This window comes from Ictidomys tridecemlineatus, unplaced genomic scaffold (genome assembly GCF_052094955.1).
Source record: "Ictidomys tridecemlineatus isolate mIctTri1 unplaced genomic scaffold, mIctTri1.hap1 Scaffold_174, whole genome shotgun sequence".
Lineage (NCBI taxonomy): Eukaryota > Metazoa > Chordata > Mammalia > Rodentia > Sciuridae > Ictidomys > Ictidomys tridecemlineatus.
The window spans coordinates 234044-256737 of record NW_027521507.1 but is presented as its reverse complement, the minus strand read 5'-3'; the positions used below and the strand labels follow the sequence as shown (position 1 = coordinate 256737).

The following is a 22694-nucleotide window of genomic DNA, read 5'->3' as shown; positions in this document are numbered from 1 at the left end:
TCAATCTTTTAATTAAAATACTTCAGGAGAAGAGGTATTCTCTTTCACTGGTACCCCATATCACCTAGGACCTTGTACATTGGAGAACTATTTTATGGTTCATTTTCTATGAGGGCTCTGAGACTTTCCTTGGAGATCTTACAGTACTCTGAAAATACTGGTACCTGCAGTCCACTATGGACATTTTTATTTTGCTAAGACACTCAGTAGTCAATTGCAGAGTCTTAAAATGATAGTGAAGCTCGGAATTTAAAATACATATATTAATGTGTGCTTAATACACTATAAAATATGATTAAAAGTATCAATTTAAGATATAACATATAAGACTAACTAATATATAAGACTTACATAACATGTAAGACTAAGATATAAGACTAATGTTTGTCTATGTCTTTATTCTAGTCCTAAAAAATATTCTCACATATAATAAAGAATTTCCATTTGATGTTCAGCCTAGCCCATTAAGGTAAATAAATAAGCATCCATATTTTGTCTTCTGATTTTATTATCTATTTTATGCCTGTTTTTCAAATATTTCTGTATTTTTTCCCTATCAAATTTGGTATTGGTGATATGACTGGTAGCAATGAGATGATTGACATTGACATTTATATCAACATCAACCTAATAATCAGCATCTTATCTGGGAAGTTAGTGGCTATGAGGGTTAGCTGGTGTATTAAGTGGAGTAGCTCACTAATTTTTCTGTCCTTTTTTATATAGGAGAATTTTAGCCCCTGGTGAGGAAGAGCATTTGGAATTTGAAGAAGATGAAGAAGAAGGTGGTGCTGGAGCAGGGTCTCCTAATTCTTTTCCTGCTAGAGTGCCTGGTGGGTACAAAAAATGTACATTATATAATTCAAGGTCAGGTGTTTGGAACTTACTTTTGTACTTGTTAGTGGCGGGTAAAACATCTCCAGGTTTGCCAATCTTAAGCAAATTATCATGGCCATTCTGTTAGCGGTAGCTATCGGTTTATTGTGAAAGTATCTTACTATTTGTGTCAGGGATCCTCAAAACATCCCATGTTTAGTGATTGGCTAGGAATACCCACAGGACTCAGCATATAGCTGTACTCACAGTTGTATTCTGAGTCATTACAACAAGAAAACACAAGAACAAAATCAGCAAAGGGTAAAGGCACACAGGCAAATTCCAGAGGAAACCAAACTTCTAAGAGTCCTCTCCCAGCAGAGTCAAATATGTATTTGATTCTCTCAACATTCTTTCACACCTGTGAAATGAAAAAATATTGTCTATTGGGGAAGCACTGTAGAGATTCAGTGCAGAAGACACTTATTGGGGTTAGCATGAACCAAAACTACAGACTCCAGGAAGAAAGCAAGTGTTCAGCACAAACCATATTGTTTGCATGGACGGTTTAGGCACAGTGATCTTCTTAACAGGGCATGATGGGAATCCTGCTGAAATCCAGGTTCCCAGATGCTAGCCATAGACCAACATTGTAAGTAGGCTTTCAAGAGTAACTGTTTGCTATGTTAATTCTTTTCTTTATATATCTAGCTGTTCTTTAAATAATCATATATGATTGTGAAACCTGGACCTGGAGGAATAGATACTAAACAGTTGCCCTTAACAGGGAAATAAAGAATACATAGCAAGTCCTTTTTATTTTTGGAAGATCTTGACAAGGTTGTAAAATACCCTAGTCAAGCACCCTGAGTAAATTATTTGCCTCTTCTACTTCTATACTTTCTTCTGTTCTTATACAGTGCACAGTTTTTACTTCTGATGAATTAGTTCATTTTTGGAAGTGTAGAAATAGCACTGTACTATTGTGATGCATTTTTTTAAAAGACTCTATGCTTTATGGTATAATTAAATATAATATACATATCATCCAGAAAACTTCATAATTAAAGTCATATTCCAGTAATTTAAATACTCTTTGGTAGAAGACGTTTGAAATATAAACAGTATAGGCTTAGACCAATAAGATACCTGCACTTTTGAGTCTAACATCTGCCAATCAGTAGTTAAGTGACTGTACTTAATTCTTTATAAAAGGAGATGTTGACAATGTCTAATTCATAGGGTTACAATGAAAATTAGGCACCACATACAAATCATTTGGCATTATACTTTTCATTTGCTGGGGTAGTGGTGGCTACTGTATTTTCATTATCACCTATAAATGATGCTAACAGTCCTACACCATAGGATTATTAGAAAAATTACAATCACTATAAAATGTTATTGTTAGTGTTTCTTTGGTACAAGGTAATTATTTCCAATCTGCTTGTCTTTATGAATAAAGAGCTATATTTTACTTGTTATATTTGTAGGAAATTCAAGATTGCTGAGATGATGAGGTAAATAAATTTGCTAAAATTTTTCTGCATTTTTTATTTCCTTTTCAAACCACATGCTGTAATTGAAATAGATTCCAGTTCTATAAATTTCTGGGTTTGGTTATTTGTTCACTAGTTATACTTCTGTAGCAAACAAGATCCTTAAAGCAGATGATGTAAGTCATGAAATGGACAGGTCTTTATGGGGTTCAGGTTGCTGAGTTGAAAAGAAACTCTGTAAATTAAGTCTATTTGCTATGAAAGATTAAGCCCAAAGTAATTAGATTTTTTTTATTCTGATATAGCATTTTGGTATTTTATTTCAGAGATACAGAAAGCTAACTAAACCTTTCTATTCCATGAATTATTTTCCTCAAAGTAAGAAAGAGTACATATAGTTCAATTGGCTATATTTGATTTTTGATCATATTTTCCAGGGCCTGTGTCATTATAAAATTGAAAATGTCATTGAAGGACAATTTGACCTTTAACTTAATTGTAGAATGGGAAAAAATTGTTATACTGTGGACATCCAAGATTTCATTCGTGATAAGGCTGTTGTGTCTACATTATCATGGCAGGGTGCTTCTAAGAATTATAACATTTTTATTACCTTTATTTTATGTAATTTATATAATTGTAAGTTTGTTGTACTTTTTTTTTTTGGTACTGAGGATTTAACACAGGGGTACTTTACCAGTGAGCCACATTCTCAGCCCTTTTTATTTTTTATTTTGAGACAGGATTTCACTTAGTTGCTTAGGGCCTCACTTAGTTGCTGAGATTAGTCTTAAACTTGGGATCCTCCTGCCTCAGCCTCCCAAGTCACCTGGATTCCAGGCTTGTGCTATAGCATCTAGCTTATTGTGATCTTTTTAAAAAAAGATTTATTAAGGTGTCCCTTACATATATAAAAGGCATCTTTTTTAATGTACAGCTTTATAAGTTTTGACAAACACACATGGTAAACACTACTACTGTTAAGCTAATGAGATAAAGTATAATATATGAATATGGTATGATCAAGAGTAGTTTATTCCCATTTAAAATCAAAAATGGATTTTTATCCAACCTTTCTTGAAAAGAATAAAAAATTGTTGAACCTTTCTTTGACATTATTATCATTTTCAAAGCCTTCAATTCTCATAAGACAGTAACTTTTTTGTACTGCTTTAAACACTAACTGGCTTAAGTCCAAATAGTAGTTTAATTTTCTTAAGGTAATCTCAGTAGATTTCATTTAAATAGAGGATAAAAATTTATAACCTATTATTTATTACCTGAAAATTTATTTATCATGTTGAATATTAAAGCTTCTAAATAATAAACCAAAGTAATACAAATTTAAAAAAAAATAGCTGGCCAGGATTATATGCTTATAATCCTAGCTACTTGAGAAATTGAGGCAGGAGGATTGCAAGTTTGAGGCCAGTGGGGGCAACTTTGTCTCAAAATAGAAAGAACTAGGGATGTAGCTCAGTGGTAGGGTGCTTGCCTCACATGTGTGAAGCCCTACATTCATTTCCTAGTACCACATGCACAAATAGCCATGTCACAATTTTAGACAAAATTTAAAAAAACGTTTCTGAGTGACCTAAACATAAGCCTAGCAATCTCAACATTATTCTAAATTTGTATTGGTTATTCATCTTTTATATAGTCTTAGATATGTACAAAAAATGTTTTTTTGAAACTCAAAATGAAGAGTGAATTTAACTTCTTTAATATCAAACCTGTACTTGTTTCTTTCCTGCATAAATATTCAATTCTGAGTTGAACTTGAGAGTTAAGCAAATATGTATTTCATTTTCAGCTAAAGTGCAGTTTTTTTCTTACCCATGCATATAGGAAGTTGAAAACTGCAACAAAATATTCATTGCTGTTCCATGAATATTAGGGCATCCTTATTTCACAGAATTTCAGAATATATTTAGGGTTAAACAGTAAATACCACCAAAGTGTGCAGATAGACTCTGGCTCTCCGAGCACATCCTTTCTCTCAAAGTCTCAAATTCTCAGACTGAGCCAAACAGTCAGAGCCAGAGTCCCTCATCCAGTCATGTACTTATATTGAAAGGAAAGGAAAATACCATTCAATGTTAACTGGTAGTTCTCCTAGCTGTTTTTCAATAGTTTTAAGGCTTATTAATATTCTATTACTCTCAAGCAGTTTTGAAAGATTTCTTTTTTATAATTTGTTTCTACATGTTTGTTTGTAGTACTGGGGATTGAAGTCAGGGATGCTCTACCACCTAGCTACATCCCCAGCTCTTTGATTTATTTTTTTATTTTGAAACAGGGTTTTGCTAAGTTGCCCACGCTGGCCTCTCTTGCCTTAACTTGCCAAGTTGTTGGGATTACAGGCATGCAGCACTATGTCTGGCTCAGTTTGTTTTGTTTTGTTTGTTTTGTTTTTTAATCCACGAATCTTGTCACTTGAAGTCAAAAGGTTTTCTCCAGAGCTTTGCAGAAATTGGTTCATAGGAAATGTCTATTGAGTAGGCTCTTCATCAAGGCTCTAAGCAACATCTGGCCTGCTTTTTCTTTCTTTTTTTTAAAAGAGAGAGTGAGAGAGGAGAGAGAGAGAATTTTAATATTTATTTTTCAGTTATTGGCGGACACAACATCTTTGTTTGTATGTGGTGCTGAGGATCGAACCCGGGCCGTAGGCATGCCAGGCGAGCATGCTACCGCTTGAGCCACATCCCCAGCCCCAGGCCTGCTTTTTCTTGAAAGTCCTCTGGCCACTCAAATTTTAACCCAACACCTGTAGTAACTCTTCCTTGCATGCTAAATGGCATCTGTGTATGAAGCATATACCCACTGATTCATCTTAGGTTTTGTGAGAGTATTTATTATTTTTTTCCAGATATGATGGTGACACTTAAGAATTCAGCCATTATCCAAATCACATATTTCTGAACACAGAAAAATACATATTTCTAGTACCAGTCAATAAAGAAAATAAAAACAAGAATATACTCATATAACCTATATACAAACAACTTTAATAAAGTATAATTTTTGACAGACCTAGAAATATTATTGTTTGAATGCTAATGACCCCTAAGATTTTTATCAAACTTTTAATATAATTTCAAAGTGAATAAACTTCTTATGATTTTACTCTTTATCTTGAAAGGTTGGAGCAGTTCCTCAACTACTAATCAGTTACCAACCAAAAGAAATTGTGCATGTGTTTTCATATTTTCACACAATTTGTATGTGTGTACAAATTGCAGATGTGCAGTATAAATTGCAAAATTTTTCTCTTGCTAGATTTTTAAGACCCATTTCATGTTTTGTGCCATTTACAAAATGTTATGACCAAATAATGATTTGACAATACCATTATTTTAAATTATGTTAAAATTATCCCAAAATAATAGAAAATATTATTTTATATATATCCTTTTTATTGGATTTTAAAATTACAAAGAAATGTGCACTTAAAAAATGTGTGTGACAGACATTGAATTGGTAGTATCAAACATCTGAATTTAATTGCAAGTATGATAAATCTAAAACAAAGAAGACATAAATATATAATCACACATATGATAATGCTTAGTTTACATTTTAGATATCAGGTCCATCTCTGTCCTAAAAGTATGGACAACAAATTTTATACTCCTTATTCATGACATTTAATTCACCAAGCACCAAGGCAAAATGAAGACTGACTCACCTCTTATTGAAGTAAATGCCTGTGACAAACATTTGTACAATATCATGTAAAAAGCAAATTCAAATCAGTGTTTTAAAAAAATATAATCTTTGGTAATTTTCCTCTTTTAATGTTCTTACCTAGACAATAATGTACTATTTTGGAACAAAGACTGTCATGCCATTTCCAATTTTGGACTAGAAATTGTCCTTATGGTATGATATGAGATATAAACAATAGAAATTTTTAAAAAGCAAAAATAAAAAGTTGAAAGAAAAGAATGACTTCCTCTTCTGCATGTGAGGACAGGGCCTTAAGGATCCCACTGACCTTCATATCCATGTCACTCCAGACTCATCCTCGGGTTGGTGGTCCTTTTATTGTCTGATTCTCCATGATCTCTATGGCTACACAGAGACTATTGAATGTGAGGCCATCCTACTTGATACTTAGACCTTCATTTTTCTCAGCACCCTCTTGGAACAAAGAAGTTATGGGCGGGGGGGTGAGGGGCTTCAGATGTTCTCCCATTGTTTTTCTGTACCTGTTGCAGGTACAGTGGTGTTTCATTGCTGGGTCTGTGTCAGTGCTGTTGGGTGCCCAGCAGAGGCAGAGGCCTTACTTGCACAATTCCCTTTCCTCTCCACAGTGGCAGTGGCTGTAACATTCTTGGCTAGGTCAGATGTTTTTACACAGTTTTTAAAACATTCTTAAGCAAACTTGTCTATGTTTAACAAACAGCCATTTGGGGGATCCATAGCTACCTTCATAAATTGTTTTCCACAGATGAAGCACAATGAAATAGAGCAACTTAAGTTTTTACCCAAGTACCACCTGTTAATAAACAGTTTCCATCAACAAGATGGACTTTTTGGTATCCCCTGTTACAGTAGTGTGGTAAAATGGTTCCAAACCTTCCAATTCATTGTCATTATTTTATCAGAGTTGTCTTTAGGTTTAGGCTTAGAATCTTCCTCTCACAGAAAATCACACTGAATTCAGTAATTCCTTCCAACTCTTTTTGACACCAGTGAGAGCATGCTTACTCTGGTTGGTGCATAAGAGGTGGTTGGGGGCAGATAAGTCAGAAAAAGACGTGCTTTCTGTGTTCAGTATAACTTGGGGCTCACCAGCTACCAATGGCTTCCTTTGTCTTGCAGTAAAAACTGAAAGTGGAATTAACCAAATGAACACAGTCCTGCTGCTCACTGCTATATGAGTGTTAAAGACCTATCATATTGCTATCTGGGCTACTCAGTCTCTGTCCATTCCTGTGAATGTGCACTGCTCAGTGTACAAAGTTCAAATGTTACTATTTTTTAATCAATCCCTTACTTGGGAGTTCTTAGTGACAGCTCAATAACATCCCTGGGATGTTATTGAAAACTTGGTTTGGACAGCTGTAGCCATTTAGAGTTTTCCATATTTAAAAGTATGAGGCACAAATAGTGGCCTCAAAAAAATGTCTATATTCTAATCCTGGGAACCTGTGACTGTTATGTTTACATGGCAAAAGGAACTTTGCAGAAGCTTGAGATGGGGAGGTTCTCCTGCAGTTCCTTTTAAGGCTTTAGGGACAATTAAAATAAAAATATTAAAATGAGACATGATGGTTAAAAGCATGGACTCTGTAGCCAAACTGCTGTGTGATTATGGATAATTTGTTTTTCTATGCCTCACTTTTCACCTCTGAAAAATAGAACTAAACTATTGTTGTGAGAATTAGATGAGAGGAGTAGGATAGTATGTAGCACAACACAAATACTCACAAGTGTTAGCTATTTCTTATTTACATAGCAGTTCCATTTGGAAGAACATTTCTTCTGATCTTTGCTCTAGATCTGAGAGCAGATGATCTAGCTGGAATAGCACAGTTTACACTGGATTGTGTGTAGTGATTTCTTTCTTATCCTTGTTAGTCTTCGAATTTTATGAATGTAGTTGACTTGTTCTCATATTACACTATATAATTGGATATGTTAATTCTTCACTTAGAAATCTTCCTTTTAATGCATTGGCTCAATTTACAACTATCATGGTTCTATCTTTGATGCAAAAACATGCACCCTTTTTCATCTACCTGGGAGCTATAGATGGTATGGTATTATTCTAGTATTTGATCTTCTTTTATGTTTATTATTTCTTCACTCATTGATATAGATTCTCTAGCCATTTGTTTACTAGAGCATGATAACCTCTAGAACTGGAAATTCAGTTATTCATTCAATAAAATATTTCTTCAACAAAGATCTGTTTATTCCTTGTGCATACCACAAAAGGAACAGTTCCCACACCTTTCAGGATGCTTATTGTGTAGTCAGCAAGACAGAGCCAAAAGCACATGATTATGATTAGAGATGTGCACCAATGTCGTAGGTTGGCAAAAAAGAAGGGCTGAGGGAGTTCAATAAATCTGGCCAGATTTAGGACTCACTGAGTATGTAAGAGTTGACCATGTAGAGAGAGCACATCATAGAGCATTCTGAAACACCTTAAATAGGCACCTTTCTATGTAATCTATGATCTTAATTACAGTCAGCTTCCTTAATTATGGAACACAATGTTTGACATTCTACCTTGAATTAAACAAGAAATTCAGACTTGAAATCACTGCCTCCATATTAAATTATCTGAAGCATAATAATTACATTAAACCTTACTGTGTAGTCTCAGGCAAAAAGATTGTTGGTAAGGAATATAGCATCAGCCCTACCATTTCAACTGAAAGATCTAGATAATGACAGCTTATAAAATTGACTCACCCCAAAGTAACAACAAGTTTAATATCAACTTGGCAAAAAATAATCTTAACATCAAAAAGACTTTGAAAGTTGTAAAGCAATCATCTTTTGAATGTCAAAACAGGTAGTAAAGAGGTAATACATAAAAGAGGTAACATTCTTGGGGGTTTTTGGGGGTGGGGTGGGGTGGGTTCTCTTTTGTCTTTTTTAGAACTGGGGTTCGATTCCAGGATTTTGCAAATGCAAGGCAGACACTTTGCCACTGAGCTACATCCCAACCCAACATTCTTAATGTATAAAGAAAAATGTTAATTGTAATAACCAAAGCAGAATACATGAGAGGAACAGACAATATGAGCAAGCATGTGAGCATGCACACACACACACACACACAAACACACACACACACATTTTAAAAATACCCGTTAAACATATAAAAAGATACTCAACTTTATTTTTAATAAAAACATAAATTAAAGCTACTGTTGGAGAGTCTTAGGGGAAATAGATACTTATTAATCACTGGTGGGAATAGAAAAATGGTGCAGTTCCTTTGGAGGGGAATTGAGCATTCTCTAACAACATATAAGTACATATTTTTTCCTTAGCAATCCCATTCCTGAGAATTTATTCTGAAGATGCACCCCCAAAATACAGGAAAAAGAGGGGAAAACATATGCACATACACAAGATTCTCTGTTTAGGTGTTTTTTATAATGATAAAAAGTTAGAAATAATGTAACTGCCAAATGAAGAGTGACTGAATAAACATAGGATGCTGTGGAAAATAATTCAGAAAATCTCCCTGAACTAATGAGTGATTTTTCAAATTATTGTTAGCAGAATTTATCAAGGTAGTTCACATTAGCAGATTAAGGGGAAAGATTTCATAAAGTTGTCAACAATGCAGAAAAAGTTTTCAGTTAAATTTGAAATACAGCCTTGATTTTAAACAATTCTTGGCAAAGAACAGAAAAACATCCTTAACTTGATAAAACATGGCTACATGACATTTACAGCCCAAAATCATTTAATGATAAATTTGAACAAAACAAGATTATCTATTACTTCTTTTCATCAGCATTGTTTTGGAAGCTACTGCACTAGGACAAGAAAATGAAATATAAAAGGGGGGATGTTCTTTATTTGCATATTTATGAATATATAGAGAATATATGCAAAAACCTATTCATAACTCATTAATAAGATAATGCAGTTCCTGGATATAAAATCTGTACAGACAAATCAATTCTATCTCAAACAAGTAATAGTTGCTTAGAAAATGAACTATTATAATATTTATAGTAGTATTAAATAATATCAAGGACCTTATTATAAATTCAACAAAAGAAATATAAGAATTTTATGTAGAAAATAAACCTTTGTTGAAAAAATAAAAGAATATCAAAAGAAAATGAAACTGGAGCCATCTTGAAATTAGAGAAAAAGATGGAAGAGTGACTTAATAATTGTTATGGTTTGTGAGATGTTGAATTATACATTCTCTTTTACTTTTTTTCATTTCTCTCAATTGAATTGTTTATGAGAATGCATTTTATAAAAACAGTGAAGTCATTATTCTTTTTTTCATTTGTTCATAATAGTTATTCTTGACATTAGATTCATTTGGACTAATTATAAATGCATGGAATATAATTTGCTCCAATTCAGTCCCTTCACCCTCCTCATCCTCCCTCCCACTGTTCCCTTTCATCCACTTTACTGATCTATTTATTTACATTTTTTAAAATTAGTATCTTATAGATATTCAAAATGATGAGTTTCATTATTGTATATTCACATATGTGCATTGGAAAGTTAGTTCGGGTTCATTCCACAGTTTTTCCCTACCCACTCCCCATTCCCTTCTTTTTCTTTTATTGATTTTATTTTTTTTAATACACGACAATGGACAATTCTTATTACACATATAGAGCACAATTTTTTTTATCTTTGTATAAAGTATGTTCACGCCAATTCACGTTATTCATGTACTTGGTTTTTTTTTTGCATTACAATTCTTATTACACATATATACCACAATTTTTCGTATCTCTCTATATAAAGTAGGTTGACACCCAATTTGTGTCTTCAGACATGTTCTTTGGATAATGATGTCCATCACATTCATTAGGAGGCTAATCCCCTGCCTCCTTTCTTTCCCTCACTCCCCTCTTCCCTATCTAGAATCCATCTATTCATCCCATGCTCCTCCTCCCTACCCTATTATGAGTCAGCCTCCTTATATCAGAGAAAACATTTGGCATTTGTTTTGGGGGGATTGACTAACTTCACTTAGCATTATCTTCTCCAATGCCATCCATTTACCTGCAAATGCCATGATTTTATTCTCTTTTAAAAACGTTCATAGTGTATATATGCCACATTTTTTAAAATCCATTCATCCACTTAAGGGCATGTAGGTTGGCTCCACAGTTTAGCTATTGTGAATTGTGCTGCTATAAACATTGATGTGGCTGTGTCCCTGTAGTATGTTGTTTTTAAGTCCTTTGGGTATAGTCCAAGGAGAGGAATAGCTTGGTCAAATGGTGGTTCCATTCCCAGATTTTCAAAGAATCTCCATACTGCTTTCCAGATTGGCTGCACCAATTTGCAGTCCCACCAGCAATGTATGAGTGTGCCTTTTTCCCCACATCCTCTCCAATACTTATTGTTGTTTGTCTTCATAATAGCTGCCATTCTGACTGGAGTTGTATCTTAGTTTTGATTTGCATTTCTCTGATTGCTAGAGATGTTGAAAATTTTTTCATATATTTGTTGATTGATTGTATATCCTCTTCTGAGAAGTGTTTGTTCAAGTCCTTGGCCCATTTTTTGATTGGGTTACTTGTTTTTTCAGTGCTTAGCTTTTGAGTTCTTTCTATACCCTAGAGATTAGTGCTCTATCTGATGTGTGAGGGGTAAAAATTTTCTCCCAGGATGTAGGCTCTCTGTTCACCTCACGGATTGTTTTCTTTTGTTGACAAAAAAACTTTTTAGTTTGAATCCATCCCATTTATTGATTCCTGGTTTTAATTCTTGTGCCATAGGGGTCTTATTAAGGAAGTTGTGGTCTAACCCACATGATGAAGTTTAGGGCCTACTTTTTTCTTCTATTAGACGAAGAGTCTCTGGCTTAATTCCTAGGTCCTTGATCCATTTTGAGTTAAGTTTTTGTGCATGGTGAGAGTTATGAGTTTAATTTCATTTTGTTGCATATGGATTTCCAGTTTTCCCAGCACCATTTGTTGAAAATGCTATCTTTTCTCCAGTGCATGTTTTTGGCACCTTTGTCTAAAATAAGATGATTGTAATTTTGTGGGTTAGTCTCTGTGTCCTCTATTCTGTACCATTGTCCTACCAGTCTGTTTTAGTGCTGAAACCATGCTGTTTTTGTTACTATTTCTGTGTAGTATAGTTTAAGGTCTCATATAGCAATACTCCCTGCTTCACTCTTCCTGCTAAGGATTTCTTTAGCTATTCTTGGTCTCTTATTTTTCCAGATGAATTTCATGATTGCTTTTTCTATTTCTATGAGGAATGCCATTGAAATTTTGATTGGAATTGCATTAAATCTATATAGCACTTTTGGTAGTATGGTCATTTTGATAATATTAATTCTGCCTATCCAAGAGCAAGGTCGATCTTTCCAGAAATAGTAAATGAATTCAGCAAAGGAGCAGGATATAAATCAATACCCATAAATCAAAGGCATTTCTGTATATCAGTGACAAAGCCTCTGAGAAGAAAATGAGGAAAACTACTCCATTCACAATAACCTCAAAAAAATGATACTTGAGAATCAATGAAAGAAGTCAAAGATCTATACAATGAAAACTACAGAACCCTAAAGAGAGAAATCAAAGAAGATCTTAGAAGATGGAAAGATCTACACATTCCCTTCTTAAAAGGAGAAAGGGAGGAGGAGGGAGAGAGAGAGGGGGAAGGTGGTTAGGGTCAGATCAGAATATGATAGCCCAAAGGGTGAGGTTTTTGCCTGCTGAGAACTTCTAACTGAAGGAGATTGGAATCCCAAAAGCAACCTCAGCAGCAAAGCCTCTGCTCTCCTCCTGCCCTCCTTTCCATTCACCCTTCTCTCCCAAAGCCAGTCATAAAACCTAGAAAGCGCTCTTTCTCTCTTTCTCTTTCTCTTTCCTTCCCTCCCTGCTATTCCCTTACTGTCCCCCTACCCTCCCTTACCCCTCCCTTACAAACCCTCATTCCAGACAGGACCTGCCTTAGGTCCAGAAGGAAACAAAGCTATACAGAGAGGCCAAGAAGAATCTGACCAGACAGGGCTTGCTGGGACCCTGGCAGCCTTTTACCATTAGCTCACACCCCCTTTTCCAGTCATTTCTACATGGCCATACATTCTTCATGGAACATAAACAAAAAAACAGGAGTTTTCCCTGGATCTGTAGGTCTTTTTTTCTGAAGGCTTTTAGGTCAAATAAAATTCTATTAAATAATTGTTATGATTTTTAAAATGTAAAGATATATACTAGTTCATAAATTAGAAGAAGCAGTTTATAAAGATAGACTCTTTCTGAAACTCATCTGAATTTTTATTGCAGTTCCTGGACCTTTTATACACCTATAGAATTAAGATACTGTATTAGTGGTAAGAGGATAAACAGTCCGGTAAGACAGAATAGAAAACTCAGAAAGTGATTGCCACATGATTTATGATTGAGGTGGGACTGCAGATCAGTGGTGGAAAATGTCAGTCTTTTTAATGAGTAGTGCTGAGACAATTGAGTATTTATGTGAAATTGAATAAAATTAAAGCTCCTACTATACACCGTAGTCAATAATTCTATGTGACATATAGAATTAAGTGTGAATGGCAAAACTATGCTTTCAAGATAATACCTTTATGATTTTGGAGTGGGGTAAGTTTTCTTAAATATGACATAAAAAGCACTGATTGTAAAGGAAGATATTAAGAAATTTGAATATTACTAGCAGTAATATAATAATATCTTTTGGAAGAGTGAATTGGATAGGGTGGGGGGAAGGACATTCCCAGGAGGCTGATCATATCTTTCCTAGATCTGATACTAGTTATACAGGTGTATTCACTTTGTGGAAGTTCAGCAAACTGTACTAACAATTTGTGCATTTTAAAATGTATATGCTCTACTTCAACAAAAAGTCTTTATAAAGGAAAACTACTAAGAAGCTATTTGTAAAACATTTGTCCAGCAAAATAATAGAGACCTCCTACAGCTCAATAAGATAGACATCTCAATAGAAAATCGAGCAAAATAATTGAACACACTTCAGAAAAGAGGAAATCATACATTTGATTTATTCTAAAAGGTGCTCAACCTTATTAATCTTCAGAGGAATGCAAATTAAAATGATTGATCTCTTTATACCAAAATTGGCTAACATGAAGAATCTGAGAAAACAGTACCTAGTGAGGATGTGGAGCAATGGGAACACTACTGCACTTGGGCTAGGAATAAAAGTTGGCACAACCACCTTGGGAAATGGATTGTCATTACATAGTAGGTATGGAGGTAACATGCCAGGTGACTTAGTGATTCCCCTGTTTCAGAAATGGGTGCTTATGGGCACTAGAAGATGTTAGAAGAGTATTTATAATAGCCTGTTAACTATATCCAAACACTTGAAGTAATTCAAATGTCTATCAACACAAGAATGTGTACATAAACTGTAGCATATTTATACAGCCATGTACTACATAATAGAATGAACTTTTCTGCAGAAAAATTCATATATGATATACATACATATGAATATGTATGTATATATATAAATATAAATGTATACATATTCACATTTTTCATAAAATTTCAGAAGTGTTTCTTAACTTTCTGAAGTTCATCCCAGATGTCCAGGTACAAGCCCCTCTTCTAAAAGTACCTTCACTTGTCAATCAAAGAACATGCATAAAAGGTATTATGTATATATTTAATGATATCAGCCTGAGCCCATTTAGGTTTGTTAATGCAACAGTGGAATGCAGCCTCCAGGCCTTCCTATTATTGCATTTGTCTGTATTGTCTTCATATTTGTTTAAATTAGAAAGTAATACATTTTTAACAGCACTGTTGAGGTACAATTTGCATTTCATAACATTTCCCTTCTGTAAGTATAAAATTCATCGATTTTTGACACCTCTATAGAGTTTTGCATCTGCCATCACTATACAAGTTCAGAACATTCCCATCACCTCCCAAAATTTCCTCAAGCCACATTTGCCATCAATCAAATGTGTATTTTCAAATGTAGTGTGTTGATTACTTCATGTATTTCAAATAACTCATCATTAAAAGTAGCATAACACATTGTTGAATAGAAACTTGAAAAACATCAACCAAAATCTTTTGTTAAGTGTATTTTGAGGTTCTGTATACATACTTGATTAAAATCAGCTTATTTGCATCTGTTCTCTATTGGTAGTTTCAAAAAAGGGAACATACTGAACAGTTGATTTCTTCCTTCATATGTTCTTGGTGGGTGAATGTTGTCATGTTGTTCTGGTGGGTTTTAGTTTTAAAAATTTTAGTTGGTTTTGGAAAAAATGTTCAGTTATACAAATGGCCATTTTATATGTCAGTCTGTATAGTACTAATTTCTGAGGGAATAAATCATACAAAATAGAATGAAGAATAGAAGTTAGACTATATAGTTAAATTAAAACATAAATATCAAATTGTAAATTATTTTCTTTATTAGGAGTAACTAAAGAGAAGAATGTATTGATCAACTGTTAATTAAATGTCTCAGACTATAGAACAGAATAACAAGTATTTTAAAAGCTTTTCTTGTCTTTGTTCTACCACTTCATATTAAGATGCTGAATATAATATAGAAGTACATATTGAATATAAATATTATGTGAGCATATTATACTATTATGTATCATTGGGCTTCCTCAAGTGATGTTTTTAACATACTTTTATTATACATACTATATACTATTATTATAGAAATTATTATTTCTGCTTAAAGGTGATTGTATGGGTGGGAAATGCAGATATATTATGTGTAAATTTAAATATTTTTCTAAAAAAGTATAACATCAGATGTTCATGAATTTTGGAAATAAAAATACATAATGCCTAGCTAGTTCCTAAGAGGTAGGCTATATCTTCTGTTTGTCAAAGTATTTACTCTGCATTATTGGTGGAGCTAACTTTTATTGAGGTTTCTCTGTTGCCAGGTACTTTATTACCAAGGTTGCCATCAGAACCGGGAATGACATTACTCACTATCAGGATTGAGAAAATTGGTCTGAAAGACGCTGGACAGTGCATCGATCCCTATATTACAGTTAGTGTAAAGGGTAAATAACTGGCAAATTGCATTATGTTTTTTCTCATATGGGACAAAGTTTTTGACAGGGGATGATCTTGTATATGTGACAACTTACTTTAATGCATTCTATAATGAGGCAAAATCCTAGAAGAGATCATAACAGAACATAGTTCGAAAGACTTAAAAAAATATTTCCTACTTATACACTCACTTTTGCTTTTGAGTTTGTATAGATTTTTGCTCTTCAGATTCCATCTAACGTGCAGACTAAACATACACATTGTCCTTAAAAGCAGCTACAGCCTTCAGGATGTAGATTAACAATAGCACCCCTCACCTTCTCCTACCCAGTCTATATTCATTTCTCTCCACAAAGCCCCATGTCCTCTTTTCCCATCTCTCCTGCTTCAACCCCTTCTTCTTCCTGTGCTACTGAGGTATCTACTTAGGTGAGTCCTACAGAGGCAGATGAAAATCAGGGGACAGGGAAGTAGGGTGCGTCCATAACATCCATGCCCTGAAAGCAATCCCGTGGGATGATGATGTGATTAAGGAATAAATTATACCATTTTACAGAAATAACTATAGTTAGTACAAACGGCTTATTTTAATCTATAATTTTGCACCAAAGGAACAGATTGGTGCTGAAATTAAATGGAGGAACTTTTATCAATTGACCACAAAGAAAAACATTTATTTAAAGAACAGAATCCACAGCACTAATACTGGTACACTTTTAAATTCCGATGTTACCAGTTATCAAATATATAGTATACTGGAAAATATTTACATTGTTTCATAGGCCATTTGTAAAACTGCATACTCATTCAGAAAGTATACTTAAAACACAAAAATATTTAATGATGTTGTAAATGTTAAATTACCTTTGCATATGTTAAACTGAAATATTTTTATGTAAATATTTTTTAATTATTAAATGTACTAAATTGTTTTTGAGCTTTTTGAGACACATAAATGAATAACACATAAACACTGAGGAGTTATTAAATGAGTCCATGTTGCATTTGACTAAACTGAGATTTTAAAAACCAGAAAATTAAAACTATATATAACGTACCATCTGGTTGTTGTAAATTCAGGGTATGTTGTAAACAGTATAACCAGAATTTATATATATGAAAAATTATTCATTAACAAAAGGTTTTTTGTTGGCTGTTCTCATCCATTTTTGGTTCTTAACAGGGAAATTATGATAAGGTTAGGTTTAAAGGCTTTTCTAAATAAGTCATACTTGATCAAAGTTAGAAATTGGTGGCAGAGCTCCATGTGGCAAATTAAATACTCCAGATTTTTTTTTTGCATAGAAAAATATAGTGGGCTATTCCCTAAGAAAAACATGTTTGTTCTTTTTACCACTTTACTATGAAGATCAAGTTTTGTCCACTTGGCCATGTAAAGGCTTCCTTGTCCCCTTCATGAGGTCTCCTATCCAGTCTATATTCATTTCTCTCCACATACCCCATGAACTTCAACAACTGTCACATACTTGCTCACACTAAATAGGAATCTCTTAACCTGAGAATCTCCTCTCAGCTCTTTCCATGCCTCTTTAGGAACTGTAACCTTTGCAGTTTCTATATTTTCCGTCTGTATATGTGAATGCTCATAAGCAGAAACTTTTCTCCAGATCTGAATGGCATAGATTTAACTCCTGTGCAAGATACTCCTGTGGCTTCAAGAAAAGAAGATACATATGTTCATTTTAATGTGGACATTGAGCTCCAGAAGCATATTGAAAAATTAACCAAAGGTTTGTAATTATCAGTTACTGACTTCTTAAGGACACAGTACTTATCTGGGTTTGTGTTCATAGTGTACTTAACACAAGATCTTATGTCACATAGTTATGAATATTGACTTAAAGTCAAATCAATTTTTTTAAAATATGAGAATTAGCAGTTGCATTATCTAGTTGTGTAATAATGTGGTTAAATATTATTTGATAGGGAAGTTTTTCTCATAATACAGAGTTAAGGAAGCAGGTTCCCTAATAATTACCTTAAGTCCTTTTAGGAACCTAATGATTACTTTCTAACAGTTAAATTATTTTTTTTCTTTCAATAAGATGCATTGGGTAAAAAGATACTATAACTGGCAGTTAGTTTGTAAGAATATGGAAAGGACAATCTGGGCGTGGTTGTTTCAGGAGGGAGAGAAATGATATAAGGTAGAATTTTTTTTAAAGGAACTCTTAAATTTCTATTCTATCTAATATAGGTGCTTATTGAAACCATTTTTATAGGTACTGCTGATACTTAAGTAACTTCTGTTTTTCTTGTGGTATTTAATATTTTATATTCTTTGGTAGTTTATGATTCTACCTGTGCACATAACTTACATTCTTGCTATACAATTTTGTTGTACTTTGTAGAATTAAATGATATGGAGAAATGTCACTCAGACATGCTAGTACCAGAGCTTGGAGTGACAGCCACAGTGAGTTATCAACAGTTGTGTCATCAGACTGTTTGACATGTTACTTTGTAAAATCATAGGCTTCTGGTGACACATAAGAAATGTGTGGTCTCTGGCTTATGTTGTTTGTTTTAATTCCTTAGGTGCAGCTATCTTCTTTGAATTCAAACACTACAAGCTTACAAAAAGGTTTACCAGCACCAAATGTTTTGCTTTCATGGAGATGGATGAGATTAAACCTGGGCCAACTGTAATAGAACTGTAAGTGATATACATATAGGATTCATACTTTTCTAATGGTTACTAGTTCATGTTTCTTCTTAGTCCCTCTTATCGAGAATGTAACATTGGAGTAGATCAATCATCAAAGTATTTTAAATCTATTGTGGTGACAGATACAAGAAACCCACTGACTTTAAAAGAAATTGCAGTTATTGACCAAGAAACCACTTTATCTTCATCTACATCAAACTTTGCACAAGAAATGATTCTGACATGAGTAGTGTCTAATTTCTGTGAATTTTACCACTCAGTAGAAACCATCATAGCTCTGTGTAGCATATTCATCCTTCAGGAGGCAGGAAGTGAGCCATACCTATAGGCCAGTGAGTCCATTGCAAAGCTGTACCACAGAACTAAAGTCTAGCACCTCATTGTTATGACTCCTTTGGATACAGTTTTATTGTAGATTTTGAAACTTGTTTTTACTTTCCTATTAATTGTGCAATTAATAGTCTGTTTCCTAATTTACCACTGTTCCTACCCTGCTTCCTGGAACAATACTGCTGTGGTAGGTATGCTCATCTTCAAACTTAATACAGCAATAAGAATGTGCTAGGATTTACACATTTGCTCACTTTTGCTCCAATATGGTCTTTTGATTTGAATTAACTTCAAACTTTTGAATTGAAGTGGGTAGGATAGTACCAGATTGCTTTGAAAGGAAATTGGATCAGTTATGGTCTGTCTTATAGGCTGTTCCTTAGAGCTGACCTAAATTCACCCTCATCTGATAGTTCTACTTAGAAATAGTGTGCCTTGATCAGATCAATATCCTATATGGGAGTGTTCCCCAGATTGTAGCTGTGATTTTTTTTTCCAGATGACCAGATTGTTTTTCTGAAAGTGAGCACATTTTTAGTCATGTTGATTAGTTGTTCTACATCACATTGCTATTGTTTCTAGGGTTAACATTAATGATTCTAGGGTTAACATTAAAACCATCTCTCTCAGAATAATTACAAATTTTGGGGTGGGTTTACGTCTTCTAAATCATGTCATCTAAAAAATTGAGTCAGATGCTAATGAGATACTTTAGGAACAACTGCTGTTTTTCTGACAACTGATTGTGAAACCTTAAAACCTGCATACCTTGTCTTTATAAAGTGATGAGTATGAAAAATCTGAAAAGATATATATTTTTTTAATATAGGTAGATATGACTGCCATTTATTTCCTATTTAGATATATTGACATTCATATAAAAATATGCAAGTCATTAGCTTATTATAATTTTACTATTTACATTACTTTTAACTTGATGAGACATAAATAAAACTTTCATAGTACACAAGGTGCATATTTGATACACAGAACATAAAGATTTGTGAGGAGCTTTTTTGTGGGTTACATGTAGAACCCACGTATTTTAATATTCACTATTTTAAATGAACAATGCATGAAGGGAATGCAATACTTGGCCTATTTTTAAACTAGTGTAAACCCTAATCATACCATCTGTTTGCTTTTTAAAACAAATAACAGTTGTTTTAGCCCTTGCACTTCAAGAGATCTAGTCTTTAATTTTTCAGTTGTCTGTTAGGTCAGTTTTGTTTACTAGACTCATAAAACTATATGAGCCTGAAAGAATTATCAACCAAATTTAGTCTTTTCTTTCATCTGGATTGGGTTAATTTCACAAGTGCAAAAATAGTTCAGTCTACAGTAGTTCTAGGAAATGAAGAATTTGCCTTAATAAAATGTTCACTCAACTGAAACTCTGAGTAGTCAAAATTTCCAGACTGTAAACTTCTCAAGAGAAGGGCCTCATCTTCTCCATGTCATGTATACTTTCCAAGGTGCTTGGCAGCACTCTGTACCCTGTGGAGTACTCAGTACCTTTTTGTTTGATGTTACTGATGTTTGATGTTGCTCCCTTAAAATATGCTATTAAAATGTAGCAAAATGGATACATTGTTCTTTCTGTTCTCTCATACTATAAAACATGTATATCAAAGTGATAATTTAAAAAAAAACAAACCTTTTTTTTTTGGTTGTAGATGGACACAGTACCTTTATATTTATATGTGGTGCTGAGGATCAAACCCAGTGCCTCACATGCAACCCCACCCCAGCCCCTCAAAGTGATAATTTATATGAAGAAACATTTAGCATCCTTCACATAAGAATGCTTTTTTTAACCTCTATTTATTTATGTGGTGCTGAGGATTAAACCCAGGGCCTTGCCTGTGCTAGGCAAGTACTCTACCACTGAGCCACAACCCCAGCTTCCACCAAAGAATGGGGTTATATGAAAAAAAAAAAAGAGGATGCTTTGTATGAATGTCTTTCATCAGCATTAAACAAACTTAAATTGAACATTGTCATCAGCTTAGCTTTAATTCAGACCTGAATGACCAAACCTCCCCCCCCCAAAAAGGTGATTTTATCTTGAAGCAGTTAACACAAAGCAATCTGTATCTCACAAATTAGTTGTTTAAATTTACTTTCTAGTGTGGGAGGAGATGAGTTACTGGACAATAATTACAACTATAGCAATAATACTTTCAGGTTGAAACACTACTGCTTCACAAATGAAATGATTTTAGTAACTAAATTCAAACACAACTTGCTGGAGAGAACTTCTAAAACTTTTGAGATACAAAAGTATACTTGAATCAAGGGACAGTATTCTCTACACAACCTGTATATGGGCAGCTACCTTGGGCTTTGCTACAGAAGTGGTACAATCAATCAGATGGATGTAAGGAGAGGCAACTATGGGTGGGTTCAGAACTGCTCAGATAAACTATGTAGAATGCATTATAACTTACTAATAGAATAAATACAAAAAAGGCTTTAGAGGGAAAACTACTGTTGCTTTGAATAAAATAATAAATCTGCCTTTTCTTGAAAATCTATCTTCCTAGCTGACATCACCTTTATTTAAATGCTATTTTAAAATTAGAAGTTAAGTAACTTCAGCATTGCCTTGTGTCCTGTAGAGGTTGAAAGATACATTCAAAATGTGTTTGTGACTTAAATTTTATTTTACATGGTTAAAAATGGCATAAGCTATTATATGGTTTTCCTCTTACACACAGCTGCTGCTTCTAATATTAAATGGAGGTTATGTAGATAGAATTTGAGTCCTTTAGGAAGAATTCATTTTTACTCTGAGTTATCTTCAGTAGTTTAGAGATTTTGTTTCACAGAGATTTTGTTTCACACTGAAGCTTTTGCCCCTATTTTGAGAATACTTAGGGGACATAAAAAAACAATGATATGTTATGTTCTAGGTTTCAACAATCCTATTACTTTCTAGAATTTAAAAGAATGGAAGAATATGGTCTAGCAGTAAACAAAAGTATCAGGCTTTTATAATTTTACTTAAATCTTAAACCTCTTAAAATGTACTGTTAAAATTGCCGTAATTAAAATTACAGTTCTGGAGAGCTAGTTCTTAGAAACATTGTTTTAAAGACAGTAGTTACAGATCCAGGACTTGCTTTAATTGTTTTTTAAATAAAATATGTTTGAGTATCTATCAAAAAAAAGAATTTAATTCAGCCCGTAGTTGCTGAGTAAAGACATTATAAGCCTTAGAGTTTCATTCATTCTTAGAGGATTATACTTTTCTAATTTTTTTTATCATATTCCTTGAAAATCAGTGGGAAGGTATGGGAAAGAGAAGAGTGTGTTGTGTACATTTTTAAAAAGAAATTTCCTTATTTTTTATAGACACAACATACCACCTTATATTTTACTGTTACAATGCAATAATGGCAAAAGCAGTAGCTCTTGCTACTAATGTAAACTCATTCTCAGAAAAGCATTCTCACATGGACAGTGGTTAGAAAAAAGTACATGAATGTGCTACAAAAATAGAGCCACAAGACTTCTCACAAGTAAAAGAAATCCTCTGTAGAAGTCCACAGTTGACCAAGGTCCAGCCTCCTTAACAGTGAGCAACAGGGAATATGCTGCCAAGTCACTATCTTCAGTTCTGAGAGTGTGTTTACATGC

General features: G+C 33.8%; 1 protein-coding gene across 1 annotated transcript; it reads left to right on the top strand.

Annotated features, from left to right (window-relative positions):
- The first annotated feature begins 380 nt into the window (after positions 1-380).
- LOC144372851 (axin interactor, dorsalization-associated protein-like) lies at positions 381-18729 on the top strand. The gene is made up of 5 exons (XM_078036110.1): positions 381-469; positions 727-833; positions 15919-16041; positions 17662-17784; positions 18593-18729. The coding sequence occupies exons 1-5, from the start codon at positions 381-383 to the stop codon at positions 18712-18714; spliced, it is 564 nt and encodes a 187-aa protein (XP_077892236.1). The 3' UTR covers positions 18715-18729.
- The last annotated feature ends 3965 nt before the right edge of the window (positions 18730-22694 follow it).